The 21,979-nt window shown below is 31.2% G+C and overlaps 2 protein-coding genes across 3 annotated transcripts; both read right to left on the bottom strand.

Moving 5' to 3' along the window:
• Window positions 1-10,405: 10,405 nt before the first annotated feature.
• Window positions 10,406-14,516, bottom strand: LOC133690636 (uncharacterized). Of its 2 annotated transcripts, XM_062110872.1 has the most exons (5): window positions 14,392-14,516; window positions 13,960-14,300; window positions 13,613-13,808; window positions 12,910-13,041; window positions 10,406-10,944 (listed from the first exon to the last, which is right to left on the bottom strand). In XM_062110872.1, exons 2-5 carry the CDS (start codon window positions 14,256-14,258, stop codon window positions 10,822-10,824), a joined length of 750 nt encoding a protein of 249 aa, XP_061966856.1. In that variant the 5' UTR covers window positions 14,259-14,300; window positions 14,392-14,516; the 3' UTR covers window positions 10,406-10,821. The 2 variants fall into 2 exon arrangements, with proteins under 2 accessions (XP_061966856.1, XP_061966855.1); XM_062110871.1 differs by having other exon boundaries at window positions 13,960-14,412.
• A 3,922-nt stretch (window positions 14,517-18,438) lies between these two features.
• On the bottom strand, window positions 18,439-21,287 carry LOC133691721 (cold-regulated protein 27-like). The gene is made up of 5 exons (XM_062112328.1): window positions 21,082-21,287; window positions 20,219-20,416; window positions 19,786-20,083; window positions 18,993-19,105; window positions 18,439-18,884 (listed from the first exon to the last, which is right to left on the bottom strand). Exons 1-5 carry the CDS (start codon window positions 21,178-21,180, stop codon window positions 18,840-18,842), a joined length of 753 nt encoding a protein of 250 aa, XP_061968312.1. The 5' UTR covers window positions 21,181-21,287; the 3' UTR covers window positions 18,439-18,839.
• Between the last annotated feature and the right edge of the window lie 692 nt (window positions 21,288-21,979).

The raw sequence follows: 21,979 nt of genomic DNA, 5'->3' as shown, positions 1-21,979 counted from the left end.
AGAACTAGACAAGGGATAAGTGCATTCGTTTTGCTTCGGCAGCAGAGGATTTGACTAAGCTGTCAAATGCTTATTTCCTAGCAAATGATTTAACTTGCACTGAGTGAGCAAAACCTAGGCTTCTTAATTTTGTTTTCTTAGTTCATAAAAGTAAAAAACTTAACTATATTGCTTAATCATTTCATCTTGCTATATCATAAACATCATTAATTTTTATATCATACTATCATTAATAAATAATACTCTAATTGTTATAAATTACAAATTAATTTAATTTTTTCTAAGTTTTCAGCAAAATCCATAATTAACTAGAATTAATTGAAACTCAACTAATTATTCATCATTTCTTCAATTCAAACTTGTTCAACCAAAATTAATATCTTTTAATTATTATCAATTCCACAAAATAAAAATTCAAATCTTCAACTTAACCATAAAATTGATTAAAAAAATTAATACCCATTAAATTATTCATCACTTCTTCAATTCTAATACATTTGAGTTATAAAATCATACTCAGTTTTAAAGTGACAAATTAAGTTTATTTCTCTCAAATCCCAAATAAATTTTAAAATACAAATCATATATTAATACAACAAAATTATCATTATAAAACAAGACACTTAAATATATATGTAAACTACAAAAGTATGCAAACAAATTTCAAGAAATTAACTTTAAATATGAATGAGTGTTACAACAAAAAAGGACATGTTTTTTTATTTGGTGGAGTGAAGTTTGACAAGAAACAAAACCAAGAAAGGCAGGTTGTGTGATGTTTAGGGTTTGAATTGAAATCAAAAAAGAAGAAGAAGACAACGTTTTAATTCTTTTTAAAATCGCTAACTAAAATTCTACATGTCAGAAATGCTGAGGAAATTTGTCTTTGATTTTTTTATTTAATTGTCATTCTCGTTGAAATTACGAATAAACATTTTATGTCATAATTTTCATCAATAAATAATAATAGAATAAATTTTTGTTGATGTTTTCATTATTTCTTTTCAATTTTAAACAATGTATTTTATGCTATACATGATGCATAAAATTGTTATAAATGTCATTTCTTAGGATTTTAATAATAATGTGACAAGCAAACTTGGTCATCAATATATTATTTGTTAGTAAATAGGTTTTCTTCCTCCTCGAGGATTAAAATTCTATAGGAAGCCGCAAACTGATATGGCAATTAAGATAAAATATTATAAATTCTATGTAAATGGTTTTATGACATCATTGCATCAAATAAAAAAATTATATAATTTTTCTGTTTGTTTAGATATTTCTTTTACGTATATTAGTTTTTGTATAACATTAATGAAATAATTGATCAATAAAAGCTTTAAGCTATTGGATGCGTGGCAAAATAGACCTTTACGCTGTGTACAAATAAATATAGACAAGTAAGAAGGAAGATATGTAAAAGACTTGATAGAAAAAAGAAAACAAGTAAAAAAGTAAATTCCTTTTTTTAAAAAAAATCTCTTACTTAAATTGCATGAATGTAAATATAAAAAATAAAACTATAAAATTATATCAACACCCTTATTAATTAACATTAAGTTGACTGTTTGAAGAGCTTACACCCCATCACCAATAAGATCTCAATACACCACTTATAATGCCTCTGTTTAAAGTAATGTTTGATTGCTAGATGAGTTTACATGTGCTATTCAAAATATGCAGTTTCTTCTCACTTGTTAACCATTTTTTTCTTTAAATTATGTAATTATTTTGATGTCTAATTAATAATTATAAAAAAAATCATTAAAATGATGAAAATATTCTTGAACGGCAGGTTCAAGAAAATAATATTTAGTTGATTAATTATACTATAAAGAAAAAAAAAACCCTTGCCCCTAGTCTTACAATACGATATTTTACTAATGACCCTTATTTTTTATATATAATAATAAGCAAGTATATGTCATTATTATTCCATAGGAGTATCAACATAAGATTAATTGTTTTTTGTTTTGGCTTGGTGCATGCAAGTAGTATTTGACATGTCATTATTATTCCACGCACCAAGATAAGACCAATTTCTTGTTTTTTCTTACAGCATTCTACTATTGGAAAATTTTGGCTAATTGCGCACAAGATAAGAGCACTTTCTTGGCTAGTTGGGCTACTTTCATAAACACCAGTAGCCTAGCCAAGGAATCTCGTGTGGAGAGGTTAAATTAAGAAAAAATCTAGAAGAAACTAGAAGTTAAAATTTACTTAAAATTACTCGATTGATAAAGGGCAAAAAAATCTTGGCAGGGACTAGGGCCTACCATCCCCTACCTCCACTCCTGACAAGCACAAGTTATGTCACTAATAATAGCATAACTGGCCAAAAAAAAATTACATGCGTCATTGTCAACGACACAACAAAATAAAATGTGTAATTTTTTTCTGATTGTAATAATTTGTAAAATATTTTAATTGTTCGTGGAAATTTGAAAGAAAAAAAATCTATTACATTTTGCATTTTGTCAAAATGGCATCCAGCTGTCGGAATTCTTAAGGTATCCGACCTGTCAGATCAGGTCTGATTTCTCGATTGTCCCCACCATCTCATGCTGTACGAAAACGAAACTGCATACGTGGAAGTATCTGGATCTTGGACTCGATCCTCTTGGGAGTTCTCAATCTCTCGTAGGAGTACCCCTCCTTCCACCTTCACAGACCCACGGTTCCATTGTCACCAGCATGGCTAGCTGGACTTGGACACTTGTCACAATCCCGATGGCCCATTTCGAGAAACTTCAGATACGATATTGCTTCCTTCACTATATTATCAAGCCTTCTTATTGGTTATACATCAGCGTGGGGCTATTCCTTTCTTTTCTTTGTTTCTATATATATGCGCGCGCGCAAGAGCACTCTCCGTGTTCAGTCTCCTCTGCATCATCGATAAATTATTTTTAAAACAGATTTTAAATTAATTCAGTTCTTCTAATTAAAAAAAAAGCTAATTAGTTTCTTCCACTGTAAGATAAAATGGTATTCATATATTCAAAGTATATAGTTTAAAATTGCACATTAGGGGCCAATAAGTAACATTTTTGGTCTAGAAGGAGCCTTTTGTATGATAGCGAAAACCTTTTGAAAAAATTCATTCAACTTTAGGGACCATTTGGATTTTAGGTCGGCTGGGAAGTGGGAACAGCCCCCATTGACTCTGCTAGTGGGTGTGCCCAAGCACCATTGCCTTGAAAAGGGCGCCTTAAAAAGAATTTAGTAATTTTACTGTTCTATTAAAAAGAGAATATGTTCAGATATTTTGAAGAAATTTATTAAGAAAAAAAAAGTATAGAATAATAATTTATTTTAAGGAGCAAACTATATTTAGCTTATTAATTATATATTTAGGGCGTTAGGAGAAGATTATAGGGACAATAACCTCATAATTCTATTTAAATATAACACCGGTTTCACATGGTAATATTATTAGTTTGGACAACACTACTCGACATCGACAACACTTGCTTTCTCTCTGTCCTCTTTGCTTGCGAATCCTAACTCCGCCTCTGTTGGGCATCATCGACAACCCTAACTAGGAGTCAAATTCATCGTTGTCATATTGTTTGTCGTCGCAGAGCTCTCTGCAAATGGAAGTTGAGCACGTATGTATAAGAAGAAAACAAACCAATAATTAGATAGGGTATATACAGGTGGGTCCCATGCCATCGATGTGGCCATCCATCATGTTTTTAGTCACATGGCCACTCTGAGAGGTAGTAAACACGATAGGCATGGTCCTGTAAAAGGAAGAAGCAAAAAAAAATGCACCAAGGCTTCTAGCCCACCGACAAGGTTTCCTTACCTTTATCAGCTAGGTTTGAGTCTCAGCGTGCATGTCTATTATCTTTGTAGTGTTTTATTTATTTACTGGACTTGTACGATGTTCAGTGGATCCAGAGATTAGTTGTGATACGCGTAAGCTGGCCTGGACACCTCGAATTACCAAAAAAATCAAAAAAAATTGGGTTAGGCCACCCTTCTGCCATAGTTGTTAAACCTGGTTTGGTTTAATAGGATGAACCAAAAAATTCTGAGATTCAAAACTTTACCCGACTGAGTTTCTAGTTAAACCATGTTATACATGTCCTAGTGGACTCAAGTGGGTTTTTAATTCTTTGATCAGCTTAGTCTAAATCAGATCAAATTAACAATAAATAACTTTTTTAAAAAATAATTATTATTTTAATAAAATAAAAAATTAACTTTCAGTCATCCGATAACCTGTAGATTTACCGAATGACTCATGTTATTTTTTGGGTTAACCATAAACAACATGGGCTTTGAGCTAGGATATAGTGCAAGCTCAGTTCCCTCTATTAAAGTTTTGATGCTCTATCACCTAATTACTAATTTCCAAGGCATCACTATATAAATCAAAATCACGTGAAAGCCTTGTAATATTTTAACATGGGATACAAGGTTTTTGGGTTTGAAAATTTATCAATTCAAAGTTTTTTTAAATTAACTTTTTATTCATCCATAATTAGTTTTAGACATGTTAATGTTTTATATTAAATTATTTATATTGAAGGAAAAAATTCAACAAGTTTTAACCTTAAATACGAGTAAACCTCTTTTTTTTAATTTAACCTTAAATGTGCCTACGAGTCATGTCTAAACTAATTTCTAATAGTTCCTCACATGAATAAAAATTGTTTGACCAGTATACAAAAACTAAAGAATTCATAAAGAAAAAATAAATAGGCAGATCACTATATCAAGTTTGGAAGCTTTTCAATTTTGAACCTTTTTAGTAACATACTATTGGATTTACTCGGCTCGTTAGTGAATATGATGTCTTCAACTATTTAGTTTTTTTTTATAAACCAATGTACTCACATTGTTTTCTTCATAAAATTTTCTTTAGTTTTTATTGGTGTATTCATTTTAACCCTAAACAACTTGATTTCTTGAGTGCTTTATAGAATTCAGCATTTTATAATTTAAACAAACTATCATATTTATAATTCATATAGGTAATCTATAATTACAAACACTATGCTACACTTAACTTGGTTTTTATGCATTTTTATGAATTTTAAATTAAATATAGAGATTCACTACTTTTTTTAATTGTTTTGAAAAGAAGTTTTTATGAATTTTGATTCTACATAAACTTCACACTTATAATATTTTCTCAAAAACCAAAGTAATAATTTAAGATTCGTTAATATTTATATAAAATTATAATTCATGTAACCTAACCTGCTATGTCATATATCACAAAACTTAAGTATGTATGAAAAAGATGCATTGTTGTTGTTTTTTGTTATAATAGTCATTGTATTCATTTTTAAAACGCTTCCATATAGGTATCATTTTCAACAAGTATATCACTATTTACAAGAATAACCTTGTCACTTTTAAAGACTATTTTGAACCTATTTTTGCTAAACAATAAGTTCTTCTTATTGTCAACAATATAAAGCACATTCTTAAATATGAGAATTTCTCTAAAAGTAATCTTTAGTGTAACTTTCCTAATTCTTGATATATTTGAAGTTGATGATTTTTTTATGAAAAAATATGTATCATCTACTTTCTTTATAAGTGGAGGACATCATTTTCTTGATGCAGCATGCCTTATTACACACATCCTCAGCTTTTTGTGTTTTTTTAAATACTACTTTACTCTTATAACCCAAATATTATTACAAAAAATCATTTTGAAATTATGAATTAGCTTTTGAAGTAAAGCTTTTGAAATTTTGAATCCAAGAGTGATAGAGTAATTATACAATAACAAAAAAAAATATGAAATTTCTAGAAAGATCCTAAACTATAGTTAAATGATTATTTGTTTTTAAAGGAAACAAAATTATTTTTTTTCAATTAATCGATGGTCCGACCTATATATGGCTACACCCCTATTAATATCCAAACGAATATGTTTTCAATTAATTATTAGTAAATTGAATCAAATTACAAGATTTGTTATTAGCAAGGACTAAAAGTGATACTATTAGCAACATGAAGGACCAAAACACGAATATACAAGCCAAATTTCATCCATTGAAAGTTCATGTGCGTTAACTTTTATTATAATTAAAAATTGTGTGTGTGGCCATGATCATTGCATGTCGTGTTGATAAGGAAAAATCCGTAGTGTTGCAATTGCATTACAATTACAAAATAAACTTAAAAGTGCTTAGTGGTTTTGTTGCACCGATGTTTATTGTTAACATTTTTGTTTATAATTACGATAATTGTTGATTTTTAAATTATTTTTTATTTAAAAATATATTAAAATAATATTTTAAAAAATTAATTTTAACATTAACATATTAAAATGATTCAAGAATATAAAAAAATTAATTTTAAATAAAAAATTAATTTTAATGAAATAACATTTGGAACGTGGTTCCAAGCTGCACCTTAGTTTTATTTTTAATTACAATAATATTTTTTTTTGTCATCAAATTATTTTTTTATTGCATTCTGCTGCGAGCTATTTTGTGACCAAAAGTCTCTTGTCTTCATGTGTTATAGAGATTTAAAGGTTTTTATCATACTGTAAAACTTGATTGGAGATCGATTTAATAAGAGTTGGGTTGAATTTGTAATGGAAAAACACAAATAGAAAAAAAAGAATCAAATTGAAAAAAAAAGAAAATCATGTTGTCAATCTCGAATTCACACAAAATTTTAACTTTTATTTGATGAGAAAAGTTCAAATTAGATGTTTTTGACCTTCTACTTACCAAAAAAAAATGAGGGTCAAGAAAAAAAATTTCAATTTTGTGTTCCTATACCGAATTAGAGGTGTTTTTGATTTAAAAATTAGTTTATTGATATTCTAAAAGTGTTCATTAAATATTTTTTGATAAAAATAGGTTGATAAATAGTTTTTTTTATCCAAAAAACTTCAACCCAATTTTTCAACCAACACTTTGGTGACTATAATACTAACAAGCAAACAATGTATAGTCTGCCATGATAAATGACGCATTGTTTGCTTTATTTTTAAAAATAAAAGGATGCGCCATTGTTTGCTTTATTTTAAAAAAATAAAAATAAAAGGATTGATGATATGTTATTTGTCATTTGAACAAAAAAAAAGACCAAACATGTGAACACCGTCTCTTTGGCTTAAGTGCCTAACTCTTTTTTTTTTATGTTTTTTTTTTTAGTTTTTATTGAAATGCACTATAAAAAATCCTTAACATGATATTTAATTATTATTCAATTTTTCCATGTTTTTAAATTTTAATGGAAATGTTATGTACCTAAATTAATACACACACACACACACACACACACACACACACATATATATATATATATATATATATATATATATATATATATATATATATATATGTGTGTGTGTGTGTGTGTGTGTGTGTGTGTGTGTGTGTATTTTCATATATAAAAAAATCTATTTGTTGTTGCTTTTTATTCAATGAAACATGCTACTAATAAAAAATAATACTTCCATCTCGTCGAAGGAAGGGAAATTTAATTGATAACGATTCCTAACAGTATTGTTTGTTGATTCTTGATTTTAAGTCAAGCAACAGGTTAGCTAACAAGGGTGAAAAAAGGAGACAAATAGAGAATAAAAAGAAACAAAATTGAAGGTATTCTTTTTGACCCGACAGTACAGAATTAATCATATGAACTGCCCTTTCTGAGTTCCCACGGGGTTATCTTGTATCTGATATATGCAAGCCGGCTATCTTCAACCCTCTTTTTCTGGGTTGTTTCCAGGTATCTTCACGCTTCATCAGTCCACTTTACAGAACATGTACGCATGCATCCTGCATTGTTTGAACGTTCTTGGACTACACTACTTCAAACGGAATAATCCAGTTGTTGATTTAGCAATGGATATTTGTGTGTGTGTATTTAATATCAGCAATGTATTTAGCAATGAAAAAATTCCAAAGTTGAATTAAAAACAATAAATTATCTCTTGAAAAATAAATTATCTAAGGAATATGCAACTAATTATCCGTTGTTGATTTCCAAAATAAATATCCTTTTAAATCTTGATTTAAAACTAAAATCTTGATTTAGTGTTGATATAGTTTTGGAGTTCTAAGAATTTTAATTTTATGTTAGCTAAATTTTCTCTGTCTCTCATAACATGCGCATGCGCACACACATAGAGAGAGTTTTTATCTTATAGATCATATAAATGTATATGTAAACATATCTTGAACTTTTTTAGTGTGTAATTGATCAATAAGACAACTACTTACAAAGATGTGAAATATAAGTGAATTACTAAGAAAAGACTACAAGCTTGTTTAGTGGACCTCTGTATGTTTATAAATACATGTTTGGTGGGTAAATTTAACTGATTAGGTAATAATAAAAAGTAATTAGAGAGGTTGGTTAAGTAAGCTAACTAAAAGCATGAATATAATCAAAGATACCAAAACCATAGTAATTAGGAGATGGGTGTGACAAACTCCTCCTTACCTATACGATAGAAAGGAAGGAAAAATAAAGAAGTGGAAAAAAAATAAAAAGTTGAGTTATAATTGGCTTCTTTAATTAATTTGTGTAACATGCGGCAGATAATGACTGGATTTGATCGATGGCAGAAAAAATGGAGATATTCTATAGCTGTTCATCATAATCGATGGTAGGAAAAACAAAATTGTGGTCGAGCTGAGACTCTGATTAATATCGGGATATATAATCATCAGCATTCACCCAGATAGAGAGGACCTACCATGATCTTTCAGTACGCCACGTCACAATTTCCAGCTGGAGGATCCCGGAAAGTAGATGAATTATTGGAATGTGGATACCACAAGGTAAAAGGGAATCTAACGACATTGATCACCATATGGCATGGTCTCGAGATCATGACAGCTCTTACTGCTTCCACTAAGACCTCCATCATATGCATGGTGAAGGTGGGCTCATCATCATCGAATGATTTCTTTCTCGGTGTATGAATCAGATTGCCCTACTCTATAAAACGAGAACATTGCTTGTGTTTTAATGGAAATGAGGCAGTACTGGCTTGTGAGGGTGATCACACGGGGGTGAGGATGTTAGCAAAAGCTCGACACCATTATGAATGATGGGGCAAGAGCATGGTTGTTTGGTTCCAGTCGGAGGCCGTGATTGATGACACCAAGGAAATGGTGAACCCATCATTTGATGAGGGAGTGTTTTCCGGGTGTGGAACCCGTCAAGATATTTGGCCACCATGCACTCCTTTTCCATTATCCTCCACTCCCAATCCTGACATGTCATTTTCATGGATTGATATTTATATTTAGTCTGTCATCCATTACTGCAACTCTCTCCCGCAGCCGCTCTTTCAGTTCTCTTCCAATCCTCTCATCACAGATTTTGAGGAGAGGGTACCTACCTTCCGAGCAAAAGAAATTTGTTCCTTGTAAGCTCTATGGAACTCTTATAATTCAATTTAATTTTAAAGGTTAAATATATTTTTTAGTTTAAAATCTTTTTAAGTGTATTTATTTGAATTCCAAATAAAATTTAATTGCTAAAAAATAACCAAAAACAAATCAGAGAAGAGACACCCTCTTATTTGCTATCCTTTTGGAATTGACATTAAAAATATTATTTCAAAATACCCTTAAATGCAAACTTGATTTCTTACAAAACTCTTCACTGTCTCTTTCCTTCATTTTCTAACACTTTCTTTCGCATAGTGGGATTACTGTAGAAAATATATAGGCTAATGTCTAAAATTTTTTGAGCTGGGTTCCTTTGACCAAATTGTAAATTGTAACAAATGATTTATGTAACAAAAATGAATTATAAATTAAACTCAAAATAGTTAATATTGCTAATTCAATTTATTTTTACAGTATTCCAAACACTTGAATTGGATTTAATCTTGTGGTATGAGAATTGTAATAGATTATGAATTTAATTTAATTTTGGTTCCAAACATTTTAATGTTTTAGTATCATTTCGATGATTATTTCTTGTATCTAAATCCTTCTCTCTTCTTCACATCAAACATGCCGAACAGAGCAAAACTAAATCGTCGATTTCGTCATGATATATTTCGTAAAAAACTGCAAGTTTTCACATAAACAAGTTACATTACATTACCCGCCAGAGTGCTGATGGTTATGTCCTAGCTCTTTCCGTTTCTTGGATCAAGCCCAGAAAAACTTCTCAAAAACCTTGGGCCAACGTACGAGCAGTAACCATTCGGACCTTCAATGGCTTCATACCTGCCAACTTTCCAGCTTCAGAATCGGTTTAAAATCCATCACTGTAATTGTTAAACCCAACAATTAATCGACATTAATGACCCTTGATTACCTGGACATACAAACTTGCATATGAAGATATAACAAAAGCTAGTAGCCTTGAAACAATGCACCTATGATCAAAGGCTGATTTGAGTTGCTAGGGCAAGCATGAGGTCGTGAGCTAAACAATGCACGTATGATCAAAGGTTGCTGTCTGCCAGAGGGGTGGGAAGTATAATTGAGTAACTGAGGTCCAATCAAGTTCGAATCCAGTTACAGTTATTGCTCAAGTTTACCTAAACAACGAGATTCCATATCTAGATATTGATAAAGAACTCGTCTTCGTATAGGTGGTATTTTAACTTGGCAATTAAATAAAAAAAAAATGCATTTATGGGTATTCGAAACTAAAAAAGGCCTAATTAAAATGTGAGTAAAGTAAACAAGGGAAAGCCTAATGGGGCTAAGGTTGACAAAAAGCTCTGAATGACGATCAATAAAGAGATCAGTGTTCCGTGGAGGGCAGAGCGCATGACGGGAATGTTAATTTGATCCTCGAGAGTATTTTCATATGAGCTCCACGTCCAGCATTAGACCATGCTTTATAAGAAACTTATGCCTTCTCTCCGTAGGATTTCTCAAGGACTGAGACCCCTGGTCCATATATCAATCGGCAGCGCTCATCGAACGAACCAACCAGTCGGGAGACTACCTCCTTGAAAAACATGGATGCCACCTGTCAAACAAAGCCCTCACTAAATCAAGATATACCAGATTTTGTAAAACAATCTTGAAGCCTCAAGCATACTACAGATATTCTTTCCATGAGAAATATATGAGTGCTGACATGGTAAAATTATGCTGGTGACTGAATTTTGAGCTATGAGAAGATGACTAATCCAGAGTTACAGCAAGTCACCACTACCCCCACCTATCCCAATTTAGGTTGGCCTTTTTTAATGACATTTAAAACTTATAAATCTGAAATGGCCCATCACTACTACCACAGTGATCCCAATCTACAACTTATAGGCTGAGACTTTGAATAGTCATTCCAAAACAAAAGGTTTTGGCAATCCAGAATTTTCCTCCAATCTTTTCACCTGTCTTTTCAAGGCAACACAATCCTGGTGCGAATTACACCCAGCCCATCATACCATAAATCCATTCATATAACAACTCCATCATCCCATTCTGATGTAGTGTAACTAGAACTAGGAGGAGGCTAGAGAACGACGATGATAAAAGCAGCTCCTTCCCTCCATCTGCTTTGTTTGTTTGAGCTATATATGTAGTTTGTGCTTTATTTCATAAAAGAAAAGACCTTTTCTTTTTTTTTGAAAATAAGGCCAAATAAAAAACAGAGAGTCAATTTTGCTGGCTACATTCATCCTTTGATCATTGTATTCAATTGTGTCCAAACTAAAAACATGGACAAGAGCCAAGTGTAATGTTCATAGGAGAGTGAACAGTTCTTTTCTCATCCAGCTACATTTCCACTTTTCAATTTCAGGTTAGAAATGTTCTTCAAACCATTATGAAAGTGCTATTGTCAATCTACAAATTTACAATTTTTTCCTCAAAACTAGCACAACAAATCGCCCCCCTTCTCATATTTTTCATGCCAACCAATTTAATATTTTCAATTGGCAAAATTAGGCTTCTTAAGTAACTGTGACTAACTGTACCAGGTATGTTAACCAGGGAGGATAGATTTCCTATTCAAGTGTTTGAGACCCATATGAGAAATTACTAAAATGATGCAATAAATACTTTTTCATATCAAACTGTGTCTTCATTTATCAAATTGCAAGTCTACTCAGCAACTACAGTTTACAAACTAAAACAATAGGCTCATTGGGACTTCTGAAATGTTTGGCCCCTCTTTGAAGAGCAGGTAAGCTAATGCTTTTGGAATTTCTATATACACACATCATAGAAGCACAATAGATTGGAGTTTCATGTGAACTAAATTACTTTATTTTTAATTGGTGCATTTAACTTTGTGCAAAGAAATATATGCTTCTGAAAAGATTGATAACTCATTCACACAACTGACAACTACAAAATCACAGAGTAAAGCTCTTACAGGAAAGTGGACACTGTTTTCATCCAATTTTGTGTCCACTTTCCAGTTTCACTTCAGAATAATGCCCTCAAAAGATATTCAAAATGTTATTCTACATTATTCTTTTTGAGATTTTAATTTAAACATCACTTATAAGCATAAATCAGGCATCATGAAGTTAGATATCAGTCACATTACAAGTGAGAATATTGGTGTTGACAAGGGGCATGGAGTTATTTTTGCATTCAGCATGCATGTGTAGTTTGATTGTTTTTTGATAGCATGCCACCTTATCCCACTTCAAATTGTAACTTTTCTATCAGTAATTAGTTTCTAATCCATTTTCAATATCTTTCAAAAGTGCCAATCAAGTTTATGCCTTGATAAAATGTCTGGTAAAAGTGTAAGCCAAACTGCAAGATGTCGTGTGCCTCTTTTAAATTTCAAATGGAGCAATTCCGCATTTTTCATTTATTTAGTAACTTTTCTGCTAGCAAAAAACAAATACGTCATAAAAAGTACGTATATAATCATTTGCACAATGAGTGGTGAATGAAACATGCAAGAGAAGCATGTATTCAACTTCATAATTTCAAATTAAAACTAACAAATTCAAGAAACTAAGATCTTTACCTGTCTGTAAAGTGGTGACTGGAATTTGAAGTCCACTAAAAAATAAAGTTCACAAGATCCTGGAACTGGCCCCGGATTGAATTCCCAAATATTTATCAAATGGTCAAAGAGGTTACTCTCTGATGAAGTTGTCTGGAAGTAAAGGACAGTCAAAAGTAACATTATCAACAAAAAAAAGACTTGAAAACAAATGATAGTAGCAACTTTAGTCTGAGAATAAGAAAAAAAAAACAAAATATTCAATTGCAAGTATAACTAACTCAGGTATTTAATACAGCAACTTTTCCGCACTAAAGACTTCCTGAACTGGCAGCAACTTCTTACTAAATAAGTGAGTGGTATGAGAATTGCCCTCGAGATTTTAATTCAAGTGTCTCAAAAAGCAAGCAGCGTAAAAACTACCGCAAGTTTGCTTATAATCAATACATGTATTAGAGACATTTGTTCAATCATATTTATTTGATGACAGCATTGCTGCCTAATTTTGAACATTGATTTTCAACTTGCTTTTTCTCCTTCATAAGGGCAAGTTTCTATTTTTTTTTAATTTTGTATACCTCATTTTACCTGCAAGTCTGAACTTCAATGCCAAAAAGAACCACTAAAATTTCAGCCACACTCCTTGATGGAATCCACAATTAGCATTCTCATTCGGAGACATGTAATAGATGCAAATCTCACACCAAGAAGCAGATGTGTTTACCTTGAGAAACTTCGGTCTATTTAATTCTACATGAGAAACATAACTCTCGACGAGAAACTTAAAACCAATCTCCAACTCCGCATCAAATGATCCATCTGGGTACTGTTTCAGTATCTCCGACCGCTGACACCACGGTACAAACCCATGATACAGATCAACGGCAGCAACCACATCAAATAACTGCTCCGGAGAGTACCTAAATTCCACAAAAATAACACAGCAAAACAGCTCAATCATAAAAAATATAAAAAAAAAACAAAAAAAAACTAATTTCTGAATTTGCATTGCAGTATTAAAATCCTCAAGGTAATAAAATAGGAGTTAGTAAAATGAAATAACTAAATTACCCTAACACGCGCCTCTCTTCGTAAACCTTCGATAAAACACCACCTTCTTCACCGTCACCGCAGCCAAGAAACCCTCGTTTTATAGTAGTGTTATTATACAAATTTCCTGATGCGAGATCAAAATCTTTCCGGCTATTGTAAGTTCCTCTACTAATTGATGGATTCAAGATACCGGCAAGGCTACTCAAGCATCGAGTTTGATCGAATTTGTGGCTATTATGATTTATTGCGGACCTGAAGAGATGTTTCCATACATTTTCACGGGTTATTAAGGAACGGATTGCTTTCGAGGTAGACATTGTAAATATAGGTGAATGTTGATTTTGGATGAATGAAAATCACTGCAAAAAATTGGAGAAAATTGAATGAGATAGGGACGATTTGAAACCCTAGAATTTTGGGGTGAAGAAGAAGAAAGGACAGGGAGCGTACATTATTAAAAGACCACAAAATAATTTATTTCCACAGCGAAGGGCGCCAATTTGGACAGCAACGCGAGACCGATGGACGGATGGAGGATTGGATGTGCGTATAATAAGTTGGTTTTTATAATCACACTATATTGGTATATTCATGTTAAACGTGATTAATTTGATAATATAATAAAAATTAAAGCAATAATAATAAAGATAAATTAAAGGAATATTTTCCCATACGAAATTGGATTAACATGCAAAATTTATTAAATGAAAAATAAAATCAAAATAGGCCCGTGTAAGAATGGAATCGTGAAAATCAATAGTAAAAAAAGATATTAAAAAAAAATAGGTCAAGCATATGATCTGAAAAGTTAATAAAATCCTAATTAATAAAATATTAAAAGATAAAAAAAATAAATTCAAATTCAAATTAAAAAATTTAAAACAAAATAAATAGAAATAAAAAATAAAAACTAAATTTCATATAGAATAAAATGAACTAAAATATTGAGAGGTGCCATTGAAATAAAAAATCAATTAAAAAAATTATATAAGATATAGAGGGATGCAATTAAAAAGATAATTTAATTAAGAGAATGATTAAAAAACTAACAATTAAAATAATAGAAACCAAATCTAAAAGTTAAAAAAACAAATAAGGGTTAAATTAAAGAAGAAATTAATTTCATGGGTTATTTAAAATAAAATAAAAACAACAATAAAAAAATAAAAATCATATCTAAAAAAAAAATCAAAGAACTGCTTTAAAAATAAGCAGGGAAAGACTCTAAAACTAATGGAGAGATGCAAGAATGAAGGGGAAAAAAAAGAAATGGTCACTCGCACAAAACTTAACGTATTTTTACAACATGTACCACCCGATAATAGAGGTATTGCTGTGAGGATTTAAAATGTCATCGTGGAAGCTAGAGTTTAGCCACCAGATAGTTTTACAAGTATTGTCCAAAGATTGCAGAAGCACTGAAACACAACTATCTTTTTTAGATAAAATAATATTTTATATATGTCAAATATTAAATTATTCTTGTTCAAACTCAATAATTATAAAAAAAAATTAAAAAAACAAGAACACCCTTAACCCAAAGCAAAGACAATTATAATTCAAGAGTATTTAAATAATTTTACTGTACAACTAAAAAAAGTTGAAAGTACCCCTACCCGCCAGTGTTTAAGTTTTTGCCTCTAATGGCATGTCAGTAATTTCACTATGCAGATAACAGCAAGAAAGTTATTATACCCCTGCTTTCAAGATCACATGTTATGTTTATAGGGATAAAATCATCATTTAACTATTATAATTTACTTGTCAGCGTTTAAGTTTTTGCCTCCAGTGGTATGTTAGTAATTTTATTATACAGATAACAACAAAAGGATTATTATACCCCCGCTTACAATATCAAATATGTTATGTTTATAGAGATAAAATCATCATTTAACTATTATAACCTACAATAATAACGAGTTTATGTGCAGGGGGAAGGTTTATAAATTTACGAGATAAAAATGTAACAAATCTAGACTCTCTTTTTTTCACGGTTGGATGTTTTATTTTTTATCAATTCAAGTTCTTTGTCAAATCTCTCATGTTAGCTCCCCAGTGATGTGTCCATTAAATGATTATTTTACGTACTAGGTTAGAGAATATATATATATATATATATATATATATATATATATATATATATATATATAAAGTTTGTAGAGAATTATTTGGGTATTTTTATTCAATCTAACTTAATAGATCAATTTTAAAATTTTTTGATTTGATTTTTTTGTTTAAACTAAGTTTAAAACTAAATCATATAGAAGTTGTCCCAACTTTAACTAGTCAACTTACTTTATCAAAAGATATTCCAATCGACTAGCAAGATAAAAATAAGAATGAATTTTAGAAAAAATAATGAAATTGACATAAAAAACCTTTATGACTCAATTTATTGTTTAGCATGAATTTAAAATTAAAATGTGTTTTAGTCGTTTTGACTTGACCTGGTCGACGTGGTTGATTCAAAGACAACCTAGTCGACTAATAAGAAAAAACCAAGAACAAAATTAACAAAAAAAACCCTCCTAACTTGACTCATTACTTTGCTTGGATTTAAAATTAAATTATATGGGAATAATCATAACATGACTTAGTCAATTTAACCGGTCCAAAAACAACCGAATAATTATTAAAAAAAGTCTAAAAATGAGATTGAGAAAAGAAAACAAAATTAAAATTAAAAAATGAAGGAAAATAAAAAGAATGAGGAACTGAATTATTATTTTTAAAAAAATAAAAAAAGAAGCTTCACTGATAATTTGTGTGTGTGATAATTTTTTCAAAGCAGTTCTTTAATTTGTTTTTCCATCATGTTTGGTCCATTTTCTTTTGATTATTATTTGTTTTTTTTATGATCATTAAAGCTATATTTTTTTCAATTTTATCATTCTTTAATTTTTTTTATCTGTCAAATCCAGTCCCTGTTTTTTTTGTTTTATTTGAGATAATTTTTAAAATTATTTTTTTTATAATTTTATCGTCTTCATTTTTTTTAATTGCTATTTTTTTTACATTGGAAAGGAATTTCAATTGATATTCGTTTTTTTCAATTTCATCCATCAATATTAAATTACTCAAAGATTAAACTTCTTAATTGAACCCGAGCATGAGATTTCACATGTTGTGAGTATGAGAGATTAACTAGGATTTTAGAGATTCACTAGGTTTTGCATGTTTTTTTATTTTTATTTTTTTAAACTCGTATTTTTTTAGTTTCATCGTTTGATGTTTATGTAGTTGGAGATTGACTCCATTATTATTTTTATTTGCATTCTATATAATTTTTCACTATTTTAAAAATAACTTGAGTTATCTCGAGTCTTTTTATCTATTGTTCTTTGTTAAATTTAGCTTTTTTATAAGAATTTTTTTTTGAAATTAAATCAAATTAATTAATTAAATATAAACAAGAAATGCTCACTTTATATGAAAAATTTATGATGTTAAGGGAGTAGCTAGTAATATCTTATTAGGTACCTCCTAAGACTACCATGAGGAAAGAGACAAATAAAAATAGAAGAGAGAAAATAAAACTCGTACCTGTTGAAAGTGATAAAATATATCCAACTAGGATTTTTATCTCTCACTTGTATTTATTTTTTCTTTAAAATGAGCCTAAAAAGTAACTAATATAGAATGTCACTAGTTATTCTATAAACACCATAAAATTTCTCAATCTCTTTCAATGTCTAGCCTTTCCCAATGACGTTAAAACCTTTTTAGTTAACTATTTTTGATGTCTTTTTTTTCCAGGTATGATATTAAAAGTTTATTTTTTATAATTACTTATTGGTAGTTCTTTTATTACATTATTTATTGTCGATATTTTTTTAAATCATATTATTAAACTAATTGAATTTATCAAACCCAGTTAAATTAATAATCCATAATCCATAACCCGAGTCTTATTTTTTTTTTGTTTTTTTTAAACATTGGTGTCACTTGATTTTTTTTCATATCCAAAAATATATTTAAAAAAAGTTAACCTAACTTGCAGTATAGTATAGATCACCTATCTACTAACAAACTAAATTTTTTTCATAACGTGAGAGACCATATTTATAACATGCACACATTCCCTTTTTACAATAATTGTTTTTTAACCAACTCGCAGCAGCTATTATACATGGGACCAAAGATATGGACTTCAAAACCAGAGAAATGGAAGGACAAAAAGAGAAGTCCTCGTTCATAGTGAGCCCCCCTGATCATGAAAATGTTTATTGGGCTTGTGGATATATACTAAGGTCTTTAAGTTCGAGCCCAGCAGGGAAGCAAAATCGGGTTAAAAGACTTCATTTTTTTTATGTTCAATGTGGCTGCATAAAACTTTCGATGTATGCATAGTATCAACCCACCAACTGTTTTAAATTACTAAAAAAAATATAAAAAAGAAAAAAGAAAAAAACTGTCTTAAATTAGCTCAGGCATCGGTTGCATGGAAAGAAATCTTTTCTAATGAGATAACCTTCTTAGTTACCCAAACTCAATACCTACTGAATAGCTGTGCTTCAATAACTATCATCATTGCTTACACACAAACCTTAATTGTACTACAAAATCTGTTGACTTATGTCAACATATGAAGCAACCGACATGCAACCTAAACAGTTGCCACAACTATATAAAAGGTTATTAGCAGATAAAGGATTAGTAGCCCTCCGTAACAGAGCATCCCCCCACCTCCTCCCTGTCTTTGTAGCATCAAATAATGCCAGCTATTCGTTGCTGTAACCACGTTAAGAAATGCCTCGCCGCATCCCCCCCCCCCAATTCAAAAGAAAAGGAAAAAAAAAATGCTTGTCCAGTCACTTCAAGGGTTAGAAAATTAGTCACACAAGCCAGCGACTTTCAGATCAGTATTGCAAGTCCTTTATTTAGCTGCAGAAATACACTCAGTAACCTCTTCTTCCACAGGAGTCTTGCTGTGGGGGAACAACCTGTAAAAGCAGTTAATGAGGGGGGCTACACTGAGACTACAATGCTGGAATTATGCTGTGCCTAGAGTCCAAATGAAAGGGTGCTGCTCAACCAAATTTAGAGATTACCTGGTCACTACTCGAAGGATCAGTTTTCAGAGTTTTCAACCTTTTTGAGCTGAAAGAACTGCTTGCCCTTTCACTTTCGATGTCTTCGTCAACAAAGTTCTGGCCTGACATCTCTACAAGAATAATGAAGATGCCGCTCAGTTTGATAGCAGGACGCCTAAGGATGGATAGCCACAAGGAACTAGGACTACCATGTTTATATAACTAAACAAATCCGTTCACTTTTTCCATAGTTAAAGCAAATGCAGTACGGAAATTACTCTCCACATTTTATTTCTTCTTCTTTTAATTCACTAATTTAATGCACAATAGAAACTACTTTCTCGACTCTCGAACCCCCAGACTCCCCTATTTTTACCCATACAAAGTTTCTTTTGTTCAACTTCTTTGTAACACACTACTGTAGTAGTATTTTCGGAAACACTTAGATTCCAGGAAAAATTTTGTTCTGCCAGCCTTCATCTCTACATATCTGCATGCGTGAGAGTATCCTTCAAGTCTACAGATAGAACGATAAATTATCCCAGCCCTACAATTCATATATCACCGTACTTGACAGAGTGATGTGGAAGAAGGAGCGTGATGATCCTGCCGATTTAATTTAAATATCCAACAGTAAATGATCAAGGAATCAACTAACAGAATTCATAGAAAACATGTATGAATTCTCAGTCTTCCCTAATCTTTTATTGTTGCAGTAGTTGTAGATATGGAGGAAAGAAGGAAAAGCATTGCAATGCAGAGCAGAAAAGGAGAATCTTCAAGGAAACACAGCAAATATAATTAAGAGCACCTGTGTTGCTTTCAACGAAATCACGATGACATGAAAAAGAGTTGCCAAAATGAGAAAGTTTTGAATTAGTTGCTGGACAGCAGAGAACTGCTTTCTTCCACTTTAAATTGATTCCTCGACTTTGGATAGCACATTCTTGAAGAGCAGGAGATGTTGCACCTTCTGGTTTTCTTGCAGGCGTAAATTGTTGAATCCATGGGCTTGTTAAAAACCCACGGGAGTCCTTCGCTGAGCTTAGTTGAGATTCAGGTCTTCGAAAATTGATTTTCTGCCAGCCGCCACGTCGAAGAACCTTAAACTGGAATAAATTTGAAATGAGGACAAAACAGAAGAAGAAACACTTACCAAGACAAAACATAGGCAATCGCAAACACACAGAAACAATAGCAAAAGGAAAGAGCACCAAAGCTAACAGAAGAGATTAGTTTCGAACCTGGCCAGAAGGTCTACAGGTGCTACAATTGACTTCCCCAGACAAGTTTGGAACTGACCTTCCCTTCTGGGAACGCCAACCAAGAAGATCTATCGAATTGTATAATTGATTAACAAATGAAGCCTCCATGGATTTAAGATAAAGGTTGTGCTTCTCATCTGTCCATTCTGAAGACATGGATTCTATCATCGGTGAATCCTGACATGTATAGTTAACATTATAATTAGAATTCGAATCCTTGAAAAGTATAAAAAAAAGAAAAAAAAGGATCGTTTAATTCCCATGTATGATGTTCTTCATTTAATCTTGTGGTAAGAGAATATCCTCACGAGCTGCCAGCAGATTGTTATTTAAACAATTAAGCCATCTTCCTTCTTAGGTTGAAGGAACAAAACAAGTAATAATAACTTCCACAAAAATCAACAGATCATGAAACCTACTTTCCTAGCACAATTTCCTTAAAAACAATCACAACTTTTATATTTTATTTTTTCAAGGATAAAAAGCAGAGATCTTATGTCGTAATAATCAAATGATTTTTTAACTCAACATTCATGATTATAAGAATTAAGGACATCAGAACCATATATCGGTGAATCACAAACATAATGAAAAGAGTGTTAAAAAACAAACAAACATATATATATTCTTTGCGATTTTAAATATTGAAAGAAAACAAATTAATGTTCCTTTACAGTTTATAAGCTAGAAAAAGAAAAAGAAATCATACACACACTACTATAGTGGCTCTTCAAAAGAAGAAAAAAGTAAATAAAAAAGGTATCAAAAACTGCGCTAAGAATCAACAAAAAAAGCAGGCAAAAACAAATAAATTTGCAACAGCTAATCCAAGAAGACAGTACCTGTAATTGAGCCAACTCGACTGACTCGTGACCAGTTAACCCAGACGTTTCTGATCTCGTTCGACTTTCACTTTCTCTATAACCATCCATGTGCAGCATAAAATAATAACTTCACAAAATTGAAGGATTAGATTTTCAGATTCAGAGAAACTTAAGGGGAAAAAAATTGAGGGAGGGAGAGAGAAAGGGAAACGTGAAGAATGAGAAGAGGGAGTTGGGACAAAAGAACGTTACAGTTGTCACCGCTTTTACACGTGTCATGGAGCCATCACTTGCCACGTCAGCAATGCAGACTAGTTAGCGCGAAGGCAGAGGCAGATATTTTTTTTTTTTATTCCAGTGTCGAAAATATCTTCTTCTCTTTAGTCCGTCTTGACCTTTCAGATACGTTAAGGTTATTACGTGGCGCTCGCGACTGTGACCTATGATATTATCAGCCATCGTTTTTTTTTATTATTATTTTTAAACTCTGGCGGTTGCAATTATTTATCAGCACTGTCTCTCTCTCTCTCTTTCTCTCTCTAATCCTTAACTCCCGCTTCCCGCGCATGTTCTTACTTTACGGCATCGTTTTGCCTCTCTTCTCGGGATTTTTGCATATTCAATGCACACGTTGTTGTTTTTATGCTCGTTTTTCTATTTACCAGCATGAGATTTCGGGTTTTTTTTTTTTTCCTGATATATTATATATGTGATATATGGTTGAAGTAAGTTGCTGTATGAAAGTTTCTCCTTTCTATGAGCAATGCATGTTCATAAAACTAAAATAAAAAATTATTAATTTATTATATTCAATGGAAAATTAATTAACGTCTCGGATGATTTTTGTTTTTTTGGCTGAAACTTGCAAAGGAAGATTCCTAGTAACATTAATAATTCCTAAAACACCCTAGAAAAT

This window comes from Populus nigra, chromosome 4 (genome assembly GCF_951802175.1).
Source record: "Populus nigra chromosome 4, ddPopNigr1.1, whole genome shotgun sequence".
Classification (NCBI taxonomy): domain Eukaryota; kingdom Viridiplantae; phylum Streptophyta; class Magnoliopsida; order Malpighiales; family Salicaceae; genus Populus; species Populus nigra.
The sequence above is the reverse complement of the archived record's forward strand: the minus strand, read 5'-3'. Positions and strand labels throughout refer to the sequence as shown.

Bases quoted from the DNA above. Each gene is read 5' to 3' on its own strand.
- LOC133690636 (XM_062110872.1), bottom strand. From the start codon at position 14,258: ATGTCTACCTCGAAAGCAATCCGTTCCTTAATAACCCGTGAAAATGTA. The intron at 13,042-13,612 runs GTAAACACATCT...CTTTACTTCCAG, and splicing joins ATAGACCGAAGTTTCTCAAG to ACAACTTCATCAGAGAGTAA. The intron at 10,945-12,909 runs GTAAAGATCTTA...TTTGTTTGACAG, and splicing joins AGTCACCACTTTACAGACAG to GTGGCATCCATGTTTTTCAA.
- LOC133691721 (XM_062112328.1), bottom strand. From the start codon at position 21,180: ATGCTGCACATGGATGGTTATAGAGAAAGTGAAAGTCGAACGAGATCA. The intron at 20,084-20,218 runs GTTCGAAACTAA...AATTTATTCCAG, and splicing joins CCTGTAGACCTTCTGGCCAG to TTTAAGGTTCTTCGACGTGG. The intron at 19,106-19,785 runs GTGCTCTTAATT...TTATTCTTGTAG, and splicing joins TTTCGTTGAAAGCAACACAG to AGATGTCAGGCCAGAACTTT.